Source organism: Thunnus maccoyii, chromosome 17 (assembly GCF_910596095.1).
Source record: "Thunnus maccoyii chromosome 17, fThuMac1.1, whole genome shotgun sequence".
In the NCBI taxonomy this organism is placed as follows: domain Eukaryota; kingdom Metazoa; phylum Chordata; class Actinopteri; order Scombriformes; family Scombridae; genus Thunnus; species Thunnus maccoyii.
This window is the reverse complement of record NC_056549.1, coordinates 5,503,253-5,521,335: the sequence shown is the minus strand read 5'-3', so window position 1 is coordinate 5,521,335 and position 18,083 is coordinate 5,503,253. Positions and strand designations below refer to the sequence as shown.

The window sequence follows — 18,083 nt, the reverse complement described above, 5'->3', positions numbered from 1 at the left end:
AGAGCAGAGCTTTTTGCTTACAGGGATTACTTCTACATATCTTTACCTCATTATTTGACACGTCAGCCACTTTTAACATGAACATCCGACATTGTGACATTATAAATATTTGTCTGAAAATAAGGAAAAGCATAAGCATATGTCCCCTTTAAGTAAGAGGAGGTAATGTGCCGTGTGAGCATAGAGCTAACCCTTAGTTTTGGCTTTAAATTTGCTCAAAAGTGGAGCGATGCCAGTGGCGTGAGATGATTACACTTGTTTCCCAGGCAGTTTCATGCAAGAACTTTCTTTTCTTGTCTTGGAAAATTTGCAATATCAAGTTATCAAAAGAAGAACGCTGGATAATGTTGTTGCTTTTAATAACTACACTTTCTTAGAACTAATGGAAAACATTTGACAATGATGTGGGATAGTTGAACTTATTTCAAAGGCAGCTTCAGCTGTTCTCCCTAAAGCAGTGACAATATCTTGAGGGGGTCCATTTCATTACCCTCAAAATTATGCCACTTCGCTCAAGAAATGTTGTGAAATAAGATTATTTGATTTGGAAACAATTGAAATTATCTCAGCCTACTGGCAGATTTAAGAATTTAGTATTAGATTAAATAGACAAAGAAGTAGTTTATTGCAGCAGAAGCCTGAAGGAGTACATCCAGATGAAGGCAAACACTCCTCCTTGCTGCCAGTTTGGTGCTTTGCTCAAAGGCCCAGGCTGTCCCTGGATGGTCTCTGAAGTGGCAGCTTTCTGCTTAAATCCATCTTTATCACTGAGCTTCTACTGTTCCTGTTACGGAGCTGCACAAAGACAGTTACTGACTGAGGCTGCATCCAAGAAAACTGGGCTTGCAGCACATTAAGCTGTGACATTGTTCAGCCTGAGAGTTTTTCTGTGTGTGCCAAACCTCTCTTTTCTTGGGTATTGCTTTTCTCAGAGTTCTCCAAAACCTACAGTTCACCCAGTTCAAAGTTGTTTCTCCTTTCCTCGACCAGGACCAGGTGTCTGGAACGACCACCTCCACTGTCCTGAAAAACCTGAACTCGGACACAGAGTACACCGTTACCGTGGTGCCCGTCTACCACGAGATGGAGGGCAAACCCATATCTGAAAATGGAAAGACAAGTGAGTTCAGATGATTTTAACCAAGAGCATGTGGTTGGGCCGTCGAGAGCTAAGCCAAGCCAGAAGTCTTTCTTATGAATGTGGAAAAAGATTGACAGGCCACTATGATATATTAAAACATCACTAAAAAGAAAAACATCAAGACAAAAACGTAAATTTAAAGCATAAAGTACAACAGAGCAGTTTTATTGCAGGTCGGTTTCCAGAGTTTAAAATGCTGATTGACTAAAGGACTTCTTCAAAACACATAAAACAAATATAAATACGTTTTCTATGTGACATTTTATATGCGGCACCGAACTCACAGCACAGTTTAAACTGCAGAAGCAACAATTCAGTGTAATAATCCAGACGTTTGTCTCACCGTCCTAAATGATAAAGAAGTGAAAGAAGTGCTTTAAGAGAAATGACCATCCTCACCAATATGACACTATAGATTCGTCATGTTTGCCCAAATTAAATATGTCAGGTATGTTTGAGGAAGTACAGACTATTTTTTTCATCTAACAACACTGAGTGAGTCTTTTTAGGATTCCTTTGGTGTAAAGTGATGTGAAACTTTACGAGATGATCTGTCACTGAATATAAAAGTAATATATCACGTATTAAACATAACAAATGTAAATTAGCTGGTGAGGACACTTTACTTGACCTTGATTAATCAATCAATCACACTTGATTTAGATGGCACCTTTGATACAAGTAGAATGCAATTCAAAGTGCTTTACAAGTGATTGACAAACATACAGGATGTTAAATATAGATTTGGAGACTAATGCAAACCAAGATACAAGTAAAATATCAAAATTCAAAACGGTGGCCTGTAAAATGTAAATAAAATGAATAAATAAATAATAAACGAGTAATAGATGAGAAAAAAAGATTTAGCAAAACTTACTTTAAAAGACTGCATTGAATAAGACAACAATAAAACATATATATAATTGGTAAGAGAACAGTTAAAATAAATTACAAACAAGAAGCATAAAGCTGAAGATATTTAGCCAACGTAACTCAAACAGGAGGTAATAGTACATTTGTTGGGGACTATTTTCAGTGGCGGATGAATCTACATTTGGTGCTTTAGTGAGTATGGGATTGAGTCTAAATAAACTACAGTGTGTGTGCTCTACGGCACAGAGGAATAAAATATATCACAATACTTGTTAGTAGATCAGTTCATTGTTGATTTTTGTCTTAATACTTGTACTCAATGAATCGACTAATCCTGTAACTGCTCTTCTCTCTTAGATCCTTTGGGCGGAGTGAAGAACTTGCAGGTGATCGACCCGACCATCAACACTCTGAAAGTCCGTTGGGATCCAGCGGTGGGCAACGTCCGAACCTACAAGATCTACTACAAAGCTCAACCAGATGGAGAAGGAAAAATGGTAGAAACTTTTCACATTCATTGTACTCTTTATTTTTTACTTCTGATTTGAAGGGTTTATCCCAGATAGCCAGTTGCTTAAAAGCTAGAATACAGCTCCGGCTCTGTTCACTTCGGCACCATCTACTCATCCATTGTCACCATAATCAGATCAAGTTGTTATCCTGCTGAAGCGGATTTAATATTTTTGTTGAACAGGAGGAAGTGTCAGGAGGCACCACCTCCACCACCCTGAGGAACCTGGACCCTAACACCGTCTACAATGTGACGCTTGTTCCCGTCTACCCAGACGTGGAGGGCATACCGCAGAGCGAGGAAGGAAAGACAAGTGAGTGAATCATTTTGAGAAATTCAGCTCACATTCCCGGAGGTGTGTGTGTGCGTATTGTTCTGCAGAGATTCAAATAATCAAATCTGAAAACACCCCTTATGCTTTGTGTTGGGTTGTTTGTGTCGGATGGAGTTTAGCGGATAGGACCAAGACAGGAATGTATCTGAGAGTCAACAACGAATGTTTTTCTGTGACCTTTCTTTACTCTGATTCATCCAAACTGTCCTAGTTGCTAAAACTTCACCCTGCAGGACAGATTAAACACTTATTTTTAGCTTGACCCAGGCTCCTTTTGTTCAACATACCAGAAATTTTCACAAACTCAATAAAAGAGGAGTTTAAAGGATCACACTGTTTGCAAGTTTTAGGCTATTTAAGACCTCATCAAAGGGTATTTTTATTTCCTTATTGTGATGAAGTGATGACTGAAGAGTTAGTTGGTACATGCTGTAATGTGAACCAAAATCATTTAAAAGAAATTTGACTGATGTCTTCTTAACTGCATAACTGGTAGATATAAATGTTTCCTGCAGCTGACTTCTTGTTGTTGCAGCATTCTTGAATACACAGTTTAGAAAATGGTCTCCGCATGAAACTACAGTAACATTTACAGAGTACTGAAGTGAACTGAAACCATCTGAAAGCTTGCACGTAATGTAAAGTAAACTCAGTTTGTTGTTAACGGGCTAAAACATGCAAAAAAACCCAAACAAACACCTTAAAGATATGGTCCTTCGGGTTGAGAATGAGAACACAGACCTTGTTTTTATGGACGTTTGTGGCTCACAAAAGAACATAATGAATGCCAGGAAGTTTAGGCAACTTCCCCCCTTCTCTGATACATCTGGACCCTCCTGATGTGGTAAAGCCACCCATCTGGTACACCCTGCAGGATACAATGAATGCTAAGGATTATTTTCAGCAGTTATTCAAACCTTTTTTCTCAGAGGCATTTTAATAGAGATGTCTGCCTCCGAATACCACAAAGTTTAGAGAGACACAGGATAGGAAAAAGATTGACAGCCTCCCTGACTTTGAGGTGAACCCGACCTATCAGGTGAAGCAAAGAGTGAAGGTTACGTGCAGCGGTTCTTCCAGGCTCCTGATGTCTCCTGTCTCTTTTCAGAACCCCTGGGCGGGGTGAGGAATCTCCAGGTGACCGACCCCACCACCAACTCCCTCAGGGTTCGCTGGGATCCGGCCGAGGGCGACGTCAGGCAGTACAAAGTCATCTACGTCCCTGCCGCCGGAGGAACCGAGAGCTTGGTCGGTTTTATATCGGGACAATAATGAAAAGATATCAAAGTGTTTACATACTTGTCTATAACTGCAAGTTTTTATATCAGTTTATTTGTTTTTTAAATGTCTCAGATGTTGATTGCGAATAATTGTGTGTAGACTTTTTGGAAGATCAGTAACTGCTGTGATAGAGGCCAATGGTGATCCAACTAAATTGAATTAAACCAGTTGACGAAAACAATCCGACCACAAGGTTTATTTACGGTAGCTTTTGATCGATCTTCCACATCAGATGGAGTTTTTGTACGCCAGAAAAGTGCTCAGAATCTGCTGATGAAGATGGTGCGATACTATTTGAAAGCTTCAGATCAGCTTCCAAGGTCAAGAACGACCTGAATTAAATTAAACTAAACTAAATCAAACCAGAGATGAATCTCAACAGTAGTTTTGAGTTTCGCCTGATAGTCAAAATGTTGTTTTTTTTTTTAGTTATTCTCTCTGACAAATCTAAATACTGATATTCAAATATATTGAATAATGGCACAAAATATTGGGAATTGTTCAACTACCTACCTCAGATAGGCACTCAAAGGATCAGGCTGGTGTTATTCCACATTTTGTTTGTTGATCCTTGCGTGGGATTTGTTGACAAAAAGAAAAATACCACCAGACTCATCCTTTCAACAAAAACAAGAAGAAGAAGAAGATTCTGTTTGGTCGAGATGAACGAATCCAAAAATAAGAGAAGAAACTGATGAATTGCTCAAATCTTGTGGCCCTCTTAAACCTCACAGACTCATGTTCTGCAACCAGAACTTTATTCTTCATGCTAGTGGAGATCACAACATTTCCAAACATACCAAATATGTCAGGCTGGGTTTGGAGAAATGTGTATAAAGAGCTGATAAATACCAACCGTGGATTAATGGAGTGTAGAAAATCATATTTACATGGTTGAGATTCCTTTACTGACGTGTTATCTTGTGTTTTTGTCCTTCGCAGATCACGGTATCAGGGTTGACAACGAACACGATGCTGAGAGACCTGCAGCCAGACACCGAGTACAAAGTGACGCTGGTGCCTGTTTACCCTGAACTGGAGGGGAAACACGTGTCGGAGAATGGGAAGACAAGTGAGTTTGGCCAAAGCGAGGGCAGCTGAAAAGTCAAGATTGATTCAAGATTTTGACATTTGCAGTTGAACTGTGTCACATTTTTTCACCTGTTTTGAAGAAAATAAGATTTAACACTATGTAACTTGTTGGTAGGAGGTAAATCTTCCTTGACTCCGGGTTGTCTTTATGTTATAAATATGACAAATCCAGTGTGTTTAGAAGCTGAGTAAAGCACCAACAAGATGATTTAGTGTAATGGCGGAAGCAGGAAGTTTAGATAATCAAAGAAAAGTATTTGAAAGTCAGCAGATGTCACTTTCCTGTGATTGACACTTTACAGCAGACTTACTGAACCACCCCGAGGCACTAAACCTCACACATCTGGTGCTCTGACAAGGTCAAAACAAACGTTATCAATAATCCGACTCAGGCTGTAACTCAAACAGGAAATTGACAATCAACGTAACGGCTCCCTGTTGTTTCGACAGAGGAGCTGGGCGGAGTGAAGAACCTGAAGGTCAGCGATCCCACTACCAGCTCCCTCAAGGTGCGCTGGGATCCAGCGGAGGGCAACGTGCGCCAGTACCGCATCTTCTACGTCCCCGCAACTGGTGGCGCCGAGGACATGGTGAGACATCAGACATGACTTCCTGTGCTTTTTAATGTCATCAAAGAGTTTACATGAAGAAGAGCATCTGCGAGCGTCTTGTCAGAGTATCTGCAAGTCTTTTTGTGGACTGTAATTCATGACTGCAGGTGCATAAATTCAGTCCAAGAATACTTCAGATTTTCCCATCAGCTCGATTCATTTTTTAATGATTTCCACGTTTTCCCAACGACTGCATGTTGAATCACAAATCCCGTGCTTAGTTTTTAATAAAAGTCAGAATATACAGTACAGTATGTGCTTGAAGATGAAGGAGCTTTTTTTTCAACACATGATGGATGATCAGAAATCTTGTCCTTAGTTATATTAAAAGCCTTTATTCAGTAGGGCATATCGGTTAAAATACGACTAATATCGACCTCACAGGGTTTTCATCTTGGCAGAAATAGTAATACTCTAAATAGCCAATACACCAGATATAAACAAAATTGGATCACATAACAAACTAACCAACAGATAGAGTGAGCACAGCCATCATGATGACCAGGAAATATTAGAAGAAAATCATGTAACTCAGAATGATGCAGGTCTCACTGATGTTTTAAACATTGGTTGTCTAAGTACAGGTGGTTTTGAGATGCCTTTAATGGCATTTCTCCAACTATACGACTACCTATGGTGGTTCAATCCCTGGCTTCTCCTTGTGTCCTTGAGCAAGACACTGAAATGCAGTCTGAATACGTACAGTCCATTCAGTTTCTACAGGTTTTTACACTCATCAGAACAGCTTGAGGTTTGGGATTAGGCTGTTTTATTGATAAAAATTCTCCCTGTGTACGTGTGAGCAGGAGCAGGTGTCGGGCGGCACCACCAGCACCACACTGAGGAACCTGCTGTCAGACACTCCCTACACTGTGACTGTGGTTCCAGTTTACCCAGAGGGAGAGGGTCTGCGCCAGTCTGACAACGGAAAGACACGTAAGTCACAATTTCAGACCACTGACGTTTCATAAAGTATCAGATCTGCTTGGATGTACAGTAGATTGGACAGAATAATCCCTCAAAAAATAATCTGAGGCCCCTTTTTTAATTGAAAAAGTACATTCCTACATTAAAGATGTCAGGACAAGCTTTATAATTAATTAGGAATTCATTCATTCCTCCATGGCAACGTTTCTTTTAGGGCTGACTTATCAGCAGACACACTTCAGACAGACACGCAGGAACTCAGTATCCAAGCAACATTAAAGCTACAAACAACCGATAATACAACTCTTTCTTAACATTACAGGCTCATTGTGTAACACAAGTCGTACTCCCTCTCAAAGAGACTACTGTGTAGACATAAACATGTATCCCTCAAGTCTGATACAAGGTACATCTGAGGTCTTTAGCGTAGATTTAGAGGTTTTTAGATGAGATCGGGAAGGTAGTCGAGAGATAACTTAAGCTTAAGCTTCCCCAGAGCGAGACTTTTAACCATTACCTCAAGTGGTGAGCAAAAGGTCAAAGGTCGGGGGGTTTTACAGAGCAGCTGCCAGTGGCCGACAGCACAGGACTGAAGAGAAACAGAGCAGAGAGTCATTCCTCTACTGAGATAAACAAAGGATGGTAATGATACCAACATGTTGATACACCTCTGCACTAATGTAACCAAGATAAATATTATTTACTGTCCTGACATGAACCTGAATCTGAGTCCTCTGGATTGAAGTCACTAACAGTTTTTCAGCTTGCTTCTTGTCCGTCTGCAGAGTTTGACATGAGAATCATCTCTATAGACAAACACTATCTCCTAGATGAACCTGAACCTGCAGTGGAAAAAGTACTGTAATCTGCAGAATTAGCCAAAACCCTTAAATCATATAAAGCCTTATAAGCTCCCTTGCCCCCCTCAGGAGTAGTTGTTGGGACAGAAGTAAAGCTTCTCTTCTTTCAAAGTGATTGATAGCACAAAATAAAACAAAGATAAAGCAGAAGTTTTAAAACTACTGCTGGTAACTGAAGACTTTGGATGAAGAAACGCTCTAAAAGACTGGATTCTTTATGTTTTGAGAGCTGTTCTAAGGGGCTGGTTGCTATGCGTTTGTGTGGGTTGACGTCCCGTTGTGTGCATTGGTTTTGTTTCCGCCCAGACGGCGTGCCATGCTAAGTCAGCAGAAATGCATCCTGGGGGTTTTTAATTGGAGCGTTGTGATTGTGCTGGAACGACGCTCTCCAACGATTCCACAAACCGTTCCAGACATCAGACACAACATTTTATTGTCTGGATTTCTCAATTTTTAGTTTGGATGCCTCTCTGGCGTGTTGTCATCCAGGTGTGATGTGATGAAATCTGATTGTTAGCCAGACAGGGGCAACGTTTGGCTGTAGGCACAATTTTGGAACTTGCAGCAGTTGTGAAATGTTTGGCTTTTGATGTGGTGAAGCATTTCAGTCACTGCTTAACTCAGGAAATTTATTACAGTATAAGAAGGTTGAAAATAAAACTCACCGGATGTTAGGAAATCGTCTTGGTGACTTAAACGCTTGGAAAAACAACTTCAGGTGGTTTTAAAATAACAAAAAAACTTCGGTCATAAGTCTAACATTGCTGAATCTGGTTCTGCCAAATCTTTGCTTTATTCTTAAGTTTGCTACATCCATCAACAACTGTTAGCTCGCTAACGGCGGCCATCGCTGCTTGTTTCATAAACTGAAAACTTCAAAGCGATAATGAGGACATTTTAGCCGAAGCTAAGCTAAGTGAGAGATGAACCAGTATGTCTGTTGGCAGGTTAAACCACCTTTCCATCACAGCAGTGACAAACTATGTGAGTCATTCTATCAATGAATATGAGCCTGTGTGCTGACGTTAATGATCTTTTATTACCAATAACTCAGTCCAGTTTTACTGTTTACGTCCCTGGAGACATGTGTCACATTTTGTTTGGAGAGAAACGGTGTTTCGGCCCAAAAATGAGGGAAAAAAGTGGCGCTTACTGCAATAAAATGATTAAAAACATCAAATTAGAGCAAATTACCCAGTCTCTCTGAAGGTTTAGACGGTAATTTTATCCTTGGATGACCAAAGGAAAACATCTTGACAGACTGTGTCGTCTGTATTTTAAATGCATTGAATGATGAGTTTTTAATGAGGTTATACAACATTAGGGAAGGGGTTTTGCTCTGGAGGTTTTGTCCTTGTTGAGGAGGAGGCTCCATCTACATCTACCTACTGCATCTAGTTTTTTTTTTTTTTTATTGGGCTAAAGCTCCAAGAACCAAGGGAATATCCACATCTGGTTTGGTTTAAAAGGGAAGTTAAGGCCTTTTACATAAACCCAAAACTTTGCTACTTCTCTCTACACATTCTCCACATAGACACCATAAAATGACTTTCCTGCAGGACACTTTAGCTGCGCTCACCATTCGAGTTCGACCTTGAGTTTGACTGTGATACAGTGTCCCATCACAGAGACTATTTATTCCTCCATTAAACTTTTTTTTTTTTTTTTCTGGATAAAAGCCAAAGATTCTGTCGTATCGAAAGAGTTCCAGTTATTCCAACACAAATCATCTTGCTGTAATTTGCAGATCTAACTGTAAAAAGTAGACAGCAACAGATTTATTCTTTTTTTTATTTTTAAATTGAAGTGAAAAGTGCAACAGTTTGAAGAGTTTGGTGTCAAAACTAGAATTGTAGCTTTTTAAAAATGCAAAACCTAAACAAACAATCCTTGGCATGACATCTGCTCCTGTTCTGTTTAGCGCTTTACTTACTAACAGAGACATCTTCAGGAATGTAATCACTTGTGTTTGTAAATCCATCAGCGTTAGCTGTCATTATCTGGTTCTTAAAATGGGACGTACTTGGAACGAGCCCTCGGTTTTGATGTTTGGTGTTGCTAAGTGAAGAAAGTCAACACTCTCCTCTCCTTCCTCACTTGGTATTTCTCTTAACCTCTGTGACCCTGCAGTCCCACGCACGCCACCCAGGAACATCCAGGTGTACAACCCCACACCCAACAGCCTGAACGTGCGGTGGGAGCCCGCCACAGGCCAGGTTCAGCAGTACCGGGTGGTTTACACCTCCCTGAACGGAGCCACATCCACGGGGTCGGTGAGTAACTTTCTCCTGGCTGTTAAAACACATTAGTGGCAGAATCCGCCTCGGGGGGACGGAGGAGGTGGTTTTCCCTGAGATCACCGTCTCGGCTCACAGAGGAAAAGGATTACAGCGAAGAATGTAAAGAAAAAAAAAAAAAAACCCCAACAACATCTGGAATGTTATCTTACTTTAAACAGTTATAAACATCTGCTGGTGAGGTCAGATAATTAAATAGTAATTTCAGTGCAAAACAACTTCAACCCAAGCAGATCGACCCTTGCTAGATGTGAGGCGCCTCCAGAAAATTCAATTAAAATAAAGTGAAATTACATTAGAAAAAGGGGAATTAGCTCATCCCACTAGCAGGTTAAAGAGCTGCAACTAATTATTATTTTCATTATCAATGTATCTGTTGTTTATGTCTATAAAATATTAGAAAATTGTGAAAATAATAACTTCCTAGACCCCAAGGTGACATCTTTGGATGTCTTGTTTTGTCTGACAAAAAGTCCAAAACCCAAAGATTACTTAATAATGACATAAAACAGAGAGAAGTATTGACTTAGAGCTTGCAGGTCTTGACTTGAGACTCTCTGGTCTTGCCTTGTAGGTCTTCATAACAAAGGCTTGAGACATACTTTTGACCAGACTGACTTTATCCAGCCCCTGTACTTTCTTTTTCCACTGCAGTCTTTATATTGAGTGTGGATCGTATTACATCACCAACTGTGGTTGTCTGAAATTGAAATCTCCATCCTAAATCACTCTTCCCCCCCCCCCACCTCTCCCCTCCACATCTAATTAAATTGGTTAAATCAATGCATGATCACTGCTTTCACCGGGACAGTCTGTCATGGAAACAACAGGTGGTCCCTTTGGTCCCTCCTGATATTTGTTTCATTAAGTGTTCGTGTAGATGTTGCACAGATGTTTGCACAGCAGTAATTCTGGAGATGCTCTTAAATATGGAAATCATGACTTGTCAGCTTTTTGTATCTCTCCATCAGCACTGATTTCATGCTCCAGTGCAAATATCTGGATCACAGGGAGAGAAAAGGGGGCTTTATTTCCTCACAAAGAGTTTGAACTCGGTGACTGAAGTTTGGAAAATACTGCACGGCAGACACATCTGTGACTGACATCAGTGAAAGCTCCTATGGTTGAGGTTTTGAGGCCATAAGGCTGTAATCTAATGAGGGTGTTTTGATGATTGGGATCTGCTTTGATGCTAATAGTGCTGTATAGTTTATTGTCCCATGTAGTTACCATTTCCTCTATTTTCACTTCTGCTGTATTTTATTTTCATTAACTTTGATTTTGTTTTGGTCTGAGAAGAAGCCGGCTTGGCAAAGACAGAGAAGACACAAAGATGAGCTCAGAAATAGAAAGATTCACCAACTTTTTTATGACTCTTTTAATATAATTAAACTCAAGCAGGCCTCATTTTATATCACAGATGTATTAATTCAGGCCCTAAAGCTGCTTTAATCCTATTAAGCAATTAAGCAGCAATACTTTACAAAAGGAAATTATCTCATTGAGTTAAACTTCAATGAGCAGAACCAAAAAAACAAGTGTTTAGAGTATAAAGTTCAGAAAATATACACTGTGGCCAAAAGTATGTGGACACCTGAGCATATATGTAACTGTTAAACATATTATACCAAACTCATGGGCATTAATCCGGTCATATAACAGCGGTTAAATGATTCAGCGGTTAAGGTGCGAATGACACAAGGTGAAACTTTGCTTTGTGTTCTGTCTGAAAACACCATTAGAGCCGATTTGAACCTTGATTTTCAGCTTGGCTAACTAGCATTGTAAGCATTTTGAAGATATTAGCCAAACACTAGGCTTTATATTACTATCGTCTTGGTCTATAATTAAGTTTAATGCCTGCAAAAGGAACTTGTGAGGTTGTATAATCCGGAAAGTCGAGAAGACATTACGCTCTGAGTTCAAAGACGTTGGAAAACTGTAGCCACCAGATTGACAATAACTTGTTCCATTTTCAGAAACAGCCAATGACGTTGTGTTTTATCTAGGTCACTGTCATGATAGGAACAAATCAAAAGCCCAATCAAAAACCCATTATTCACCCAGAAGAACTGTGAATCTTTGGCTCCACCCAATGAGATTTAACTCAAGCAGTGAGTTAAATCTTAACCCTTGAGATCAGCGTTGCCTTCAGGAAATGACTAAACCTCCAATCCGAAGCAATCAATTGTGTTTTAAAAGGACAGTGGCCAGTCCGTTGGCCTTGCAGTAGAGTGTACTGGAGGGATTTGACCCAAGGCCAGCAGGCGTATATGCGCTTCCAGTTGTGGGATCTCAACCACTACATCATCACTGAGGAACCTATTTCATGGTCCGACTTGCCAGGAGCTTTGGGTCCAAAACTCTTTGAGATATTTGCTTTAACCAAAACAAAATCTCTAGATGAGGGAGGACTCGAGTTCAACCAGAAGATATATTTCCCATGATGTAACAGCCCTGATTTTTATGGCCCACAAACTGGCTGAAAAGGAGAGGATAGATGCTGTGTTAATCCCAGTGACAAGAGACGGACTGCAGTCATCCTTGTTGTTAGAAAACACCTCGAGCTACGTGTCAGAACCTGCTCGGAGCAGCTGACAGACCCCGCACTCTCCAGCCGCTTCTTAGCAGAAACTGTTTATCAGTCAGTCCACTTGCTGAATGAATTATTTGTTTGGCGTCTAACCTCCCAGGCCTTTGTTAGTGTTTCAGGAAAAACTTTGGCAGCAGAAGGCCTGGGAGATAACTGGATGTGGGATGAGCAGTGAGGTCATTATGTACATTATCACTGCCAGAACCGAGCATGACGAGGCTCATTTGAATAGGCTGAAAGGATGATGATGATGATGTATATATATTTTTTTGACCCTTGGGTTTCTTCTCCAAAAAGGTCCTGGTTCCAGGAAATATTAACAACGCTTTCTTGGACAACCTGATCCCGGATACTCCCTATTCAATCACCGTTTTACCTCTGTATGCCGACGGCGAGGGAACGCCTGCGGAGGGCAACGGACAAACACGTAAGCATGTTGACATTGTATACAATCGAGTGACTGACTCGTGCTGAGATTGTTTATATCTACGGTTCATCGAGTTACATGAATGCAAGAGCATGATGTATACACTGCAAAAGTGTCCAACTTAAGCAATTTAAACAATTTCTGTTAACTATATCTTATCTATAAGTGGCACTTACTGATTTAGTGGTGCTTCAAAACTATGATTTACAACAACGAGAAACCTTCTTTCCCACAGTATTAGGAATTTCTTTAGTAGTTCACATTCTGGAGCTCATGTTCGCCAGTATGATGGCTTTATTTTGATTTTCTTACCTTATCTAAGTGAAAAGTTATACTGCTTAGTTCTGTTTCTTTTTCTACTCTGTGTTCCTGCCGCCTAACAGGCTACGTTTATACTGATAAAACTGGAGTTACATCCAGGTTTCTTCTATCTCTGTTTCCTTTGTGGCTTTTAAAAGAACACCAGACCTTTTGTCCCAGATACTTTTCAAGTAGTCAAAACTAATCAAAATCTCATTAAAACTCAGTTTGATGTACTGACCATCAAACTTAGCTATAATTACCCTTAGCACTGCTGCAGCAGATCTGTCTGTTTAGTTCAACTTTATATAAAATAGATTAAATAAGATGCTGAATATGCTGCTTAGTCCTGTAAACTCCACAATCAGTCAGTTTATTGACCACAAAACGGATACACACAGATCTACAGCAGTTATGTTAGCATCGGCTAAGTAGCTTTGACATTAGTCTGATTGATTAAAAATCATTTTAGCAGCTTTCCAGACACTATTGACTGAGAAACCTTTTTTAAAGCAGGATGTTCTGTCAGTTATTATTATCGGAAGTTGGAGAAGTTTCATGACAATATCAAGGATGCGTGCACAGTATGTAGATTCAGGTTCAGATATATTGATACTGATGATATCTGCACTTCCTTTAAGATCCAGACTAAATATTTTCATGTATGGATTTTTTTTAAGAGAACTTTTTTGATGTGCCTTGCAACAGTGATTTGTCAAATTGAGTCGAGGTGGTTCTAGTTGGTTATTAAAACAAGAACAATTGGGAAAAAATGCACAAACTATTTTTTAAGAAAGACTAATTTTAAACTCAGTAGCAGATTAAATGACTTGTAATTTAAGGTAAATTGTGTTGGAACATGCAGAAACTCACAGTGTATCATCATCACTGTATTAGAGTTTTTTCTCCCATTTTAATCCGATGTGTGTTTTTGATTGCAGTGCCCCGAACTGGTCCCAGGAACATGCGTGTGTTTGACGCCACCACCAACACCCTAACCATCGGCTGGGACCACGCAGAGGGTCCCGTGAGGCAGTACAGGATCGCCTACGCTCCCATGACCGGAGACCCCATCACCGAGTTTGTGAGTAGACAAAAGAAACTCAAACATCTACATCTGTTCCAAGAATCCTCAGTTTTGTTTTTTAAGACGTGACACAGAAAACACATCAGAACCATATTTCTCGAGCTTATGTCATACGCCCCAACCCTCTTCATTTTCGTAATAATGAAAGATTAACATTTTTGTTTTGGATAAACTGTTGATACATTCGCTGTCCACCATTCTCTGTGATGTTCCGTTCAAAGTATGCGGTGAAGTCACATCCCAGGATTCCCTTGGCTCGTTCAAGTTATAAATCACCGATTAGTGAGACTAATTACAGACTCATTTAAACAAACATTGTAATTTGGTCCATGATAACATTATTAATAGTCCTAAATAATTGGAGTTGGAGCGGCGGTGGAGGGCAGCAACGGCCCAGATGTGCTCCCCCCCCTCTGCTTGTTAGCGAAGCACCTGTTCGGTATGAGTCAGCTAACTGCAGCAGAGGGACGGCGATGAAAGGATTTCTGCAGACTGGGCTGACTGATGAGTTTATAATCATTTTTAAATTAGGGCTGTCCCGAGTACCTTTTTTTGGGCTTTGGGAGCAATTATTTGACTTTATTCGAAGCTTTGCGGGAAGCTTTGGGGGTGGGAGGGGGGCGTTAGCTTAGCTGATAGGAGCGAGGGGGTGAAGAGACTAAAGAGAGCAGGGGGAGAGTGAGTCATGGTGCATGTACCTCCTCCTCCTCCTCTCCACCCTGCCGCTGGCAGCCTCGGTGTTGCTTATCACATCTTTCTAGAAACAACTGCAGGATTCTCTGGATAATCTGTGAATGTATTTTTGTGTAGCTGAAAACCTTTAACTCTGCCGTGTTTTGATCCTCAGACTGTGGTTCCTGGTAACAGAAACAACGCCATGCTGCAGAACCTGATCCCTGACACCCCGTACAACATCACTGTAGAGGCCATCTACGCCGAGGGTCCCGGAGGGTCCCTCAACGGAAACGGACGAACAAGTGAGGCAACCGCAGACTCTTCAGTCGGCGCTCAGTGCTCTTATATGGCCCGATATCACAAATCACAAATTTGCTTCATGGGGCTTTACAATCCTAGACCCTCAATTTGGACCCCATAACCATAATATAATATCCTTCTTTGGTCTACAAGCAATTAGAATATATATAGATGTTTATTAGTAATAACAAGATTTGAGAAATGTTGATTGATTGTTGGTTGACCCCCTGAACTCTGGAGTTTCAACATGTTTCAACAGTAGTTTCAGACTTTGGCTGATTCAAACAAAAAGCAGGTTTCTCACTACCTCATACAATAACTAACTGAGTGATTAACCTGCTAGGGAAGGCAGCACTGTGTGTAAAGGTGGCTGCTTATTGGTTAGGTTACTGAAAGCCTTTCATTTATTAATGACAAATTGATTAGTTAATTAATTCTTTTGGGATCGCCAAGTTGGACATTGACAGTAAAAATGCAGCTCTCTATTTTTTTAAGATACTTTAAAGGAATACTACACTGAAAATCCATTGAGCCCAACAGCAACCAAGAATCAAGGAAAAAAAAAAAAAAAGCTGCTCAAACTGCTCCTGCTGCATAATCTACTTCTCCACCATCCCATATGGTCACCACATAATCACCAGTTTGCCAATAGCTACTTCTGGTGGAGCTTCTGAGCCATTAGCATGTGGTATTGTAACACAGACGTAGTGTATTTAGCTCATTTGTGGAGAAAGTATTTGAAAGAGAATCTGATACATAAAAAGACATTTTAACGTTCCTTTTAAGAACAAAGCTGCTTTTTCTTTCATCTAAAAAAAAAGTCCCACAAAAAAGAAAACTAAGAAAATAACTTTTTTTTATTAGATGATAAGGATGAAAGTAGTTAGAAGTGAGACCTCCCACTGTGACTGTATACACTTCACACATCTGTATCTCTCTGTGGTCACAGGGATTGAACTCTGTTTGTGAACTCTGTTTCGGGTCACTCCCACTGTGCCGCCTGCTGCTGATGCAGCAGCTGAGTCTAACAGACCGACTGCTTGTAGCTCCGCAGGCCAGCAGCACTGAAGAGAGCAGATTGTCCAGTGAAAATAAATACAGTCGACACATAGTCGTACAATAGTCAACAGTGCCAACATGTTTTAGCAAGCACTGGGATCTCACAGGAGCTGAACTTGACTCGTGAGATCCATGAGTCTTTCTTGATATTTTGGTGATATTGATTCACTTTTCCCCAAACGAATCCATAATATGCAGCTCTGTTTTATTAAATCATAAGTACTACTATGAAGAGAACAGCCCTAAATTTTGATTTAAGAAGGTTTCATTCAAAAAAAATGACACAGATTTCACTGAAATCCTTGAAAAATTATGTTGCATCGGAAACCAGATTTACTAGAAGAAGATTCTGAGGGAAAGTTGTTTCCACTGGTTGCTGAGACACATTCGGTCGTTGACTCTTGTCTCTTCTCTGTCGCAGTCGGCCTGCTGAGTCCGAGAATCCTTCGCGTCTCAGACGAGTGGTACACCCGTTTCAGAGTGGCCTGGGACCCGGTGCAGGCTCCCGTCCAGGGATACAGACTGCTCTACTCGCCTGAAGGTGAGCCGATGTCACATCAACACATCCACACAATGAATGAACTCTAGTTATTAACTCTCACTGCTCATGTTAAGTGGAAAAACGCCAATAAATTTGACCCACTGAGAATGAAATAAAGGATTTAATGTAGTTCTTTTCAGCGTTTTGAAGATGACAGATATGTTGGTTATATGTGTTGATGAGCTCTTTGCAGTTAAACAAAAGAAAAAGTTTGAATACATTTTTATAAACCACATCACAGTTTTCACAAGGAAAAAAAAGACATGACCGTGGAAACATGGAACAACCTTAACAGGGTAATAAAAGTGATAAATAAATAGAGAGATTTCAATAAACTGTTGTAAGTAAACTATCAAACTGCAGTCGTCCAAAGATGCAACTTGTACTTTCTCTGTTTTGTAACATAAGAAGGCTGAAGATACCAGTTAAAAGCGGTTTTCAATCTTATTTTTCACTCATATTGTGAAGAAGAAAAGAATGTTGAAACTGGCAGCGTGTCGCCATCTGCAAAAAGCCTTTTCCAGATAGTTTTGATCTCTCTTCAAACACTGTTTGATTTTTGTCTTCTGCCAGTGAAATGAGTTTGGTTAAAGAATGACAACAACTCCAGAAATTCTACATGATTGAGTCCTGCTCTTGGTTTAATGTTTTTTTTTGTGTGTGGTTGTTTTTTGCAGGCACAAACCAATCCATTGATGTCTTTGTTGGTGATGTGACCTCTTACACGCTGCACAACCTGCTGCCTGGAACCACCTACGATGTCAAAGTGATCGCCCAGTACACCGGCGGCATGAGCGCACCGCTGGAAGGACAAGGAACAACATGTGAGTACGGTGACTGTGTGAACTGCTGATGTTTCAGCAACGTGTAAACAGCGGAGGTGAACAGGATTTCATCTGTGGTAAAGTTGGAGACTTTAAATTCGGACTCGAGTTGAACTTGAGTCACAGATATTAGGACCTAAATTAGACTTGACTGCCTAAAGACTTTTAAGGTCTGACCTGGTAAAACACTGTAATTACACGCACTAAAAGGACTCTGTCTCACCTTTTATTAGGAAGAAAAAACACTATTAACACAAGCGTGAAAGGATCATCTTGACCTGCATTTCGTTTGTGTGATCTCACTTGAACTTTCCCTCAAAAGTATAGAAACAGCTCTGGTTCTTGTTCCA

At 40.3% G+C, this 18,083-nt stretch overlaps 1 protein-coding gene across 3 annotated transcripts in view; it reads left to right on the top strand.

Annotated features, from left to right (window-relative positions):
• The window catches only part of col12a1b (collagen, type XII, alpha 1b), a 152,239-nt gene that overhangs the window by 86,346 nt on the left and 47,810 nt on the right, over window positions 1-18,083 (top strand). For all 3 annotated transcript variants that reach the window (XM_042391103.1, XM_042391104.1, XM_042391102.1), the window contains 13 exons: window positions 991-1,120; window positions 2,372-2,511; window positions 2,709-2,838; window positions 3,968-4,107; window positions 5,083-5,212; window positions 5,683-5,822; window positions 6,650-6,779; window positions 9,761-9,903; window positions 12,818-12,947; window positions 14,189-14,331; window positions 15,182-15,311; window positions 16,790-16,909; window positions 17,587-17,733. In XM_042391103.1, coding sequence (XP_042247037.1) covers window positions 991-1,120; window positions 2,372-2,511; window positions 2,709-2,838; window positions 3,968-4,107; window positions 5,083-5,212; window positions 5,683-5,822; window positions 6,650-6,779; window positions 9,761-9,903; window positions 12,818-12,947; window positions 14,189-14,331; window positions 15,182-15,311; window positions 16,790-16,909; window positions 17,587-17,733 — 1,753 coding nt within the window. The remainder of the gene's footprint in view (window positions 1-990; window positions 1,121-2,371; window positions 2,512-2,708; window positions 2,839-3,967; window positions 4,108-5,082; window positions 5,213-5,682; window positions 5,823-6,649; window positions 6,780-9,760; window positions 9,904-12,817; window positions 12,948-14,188; window positions 14,332-15,181; window positions 15,312-16,789; window positions 16,910-17,586; window positions 17,734-18,083) is intronic.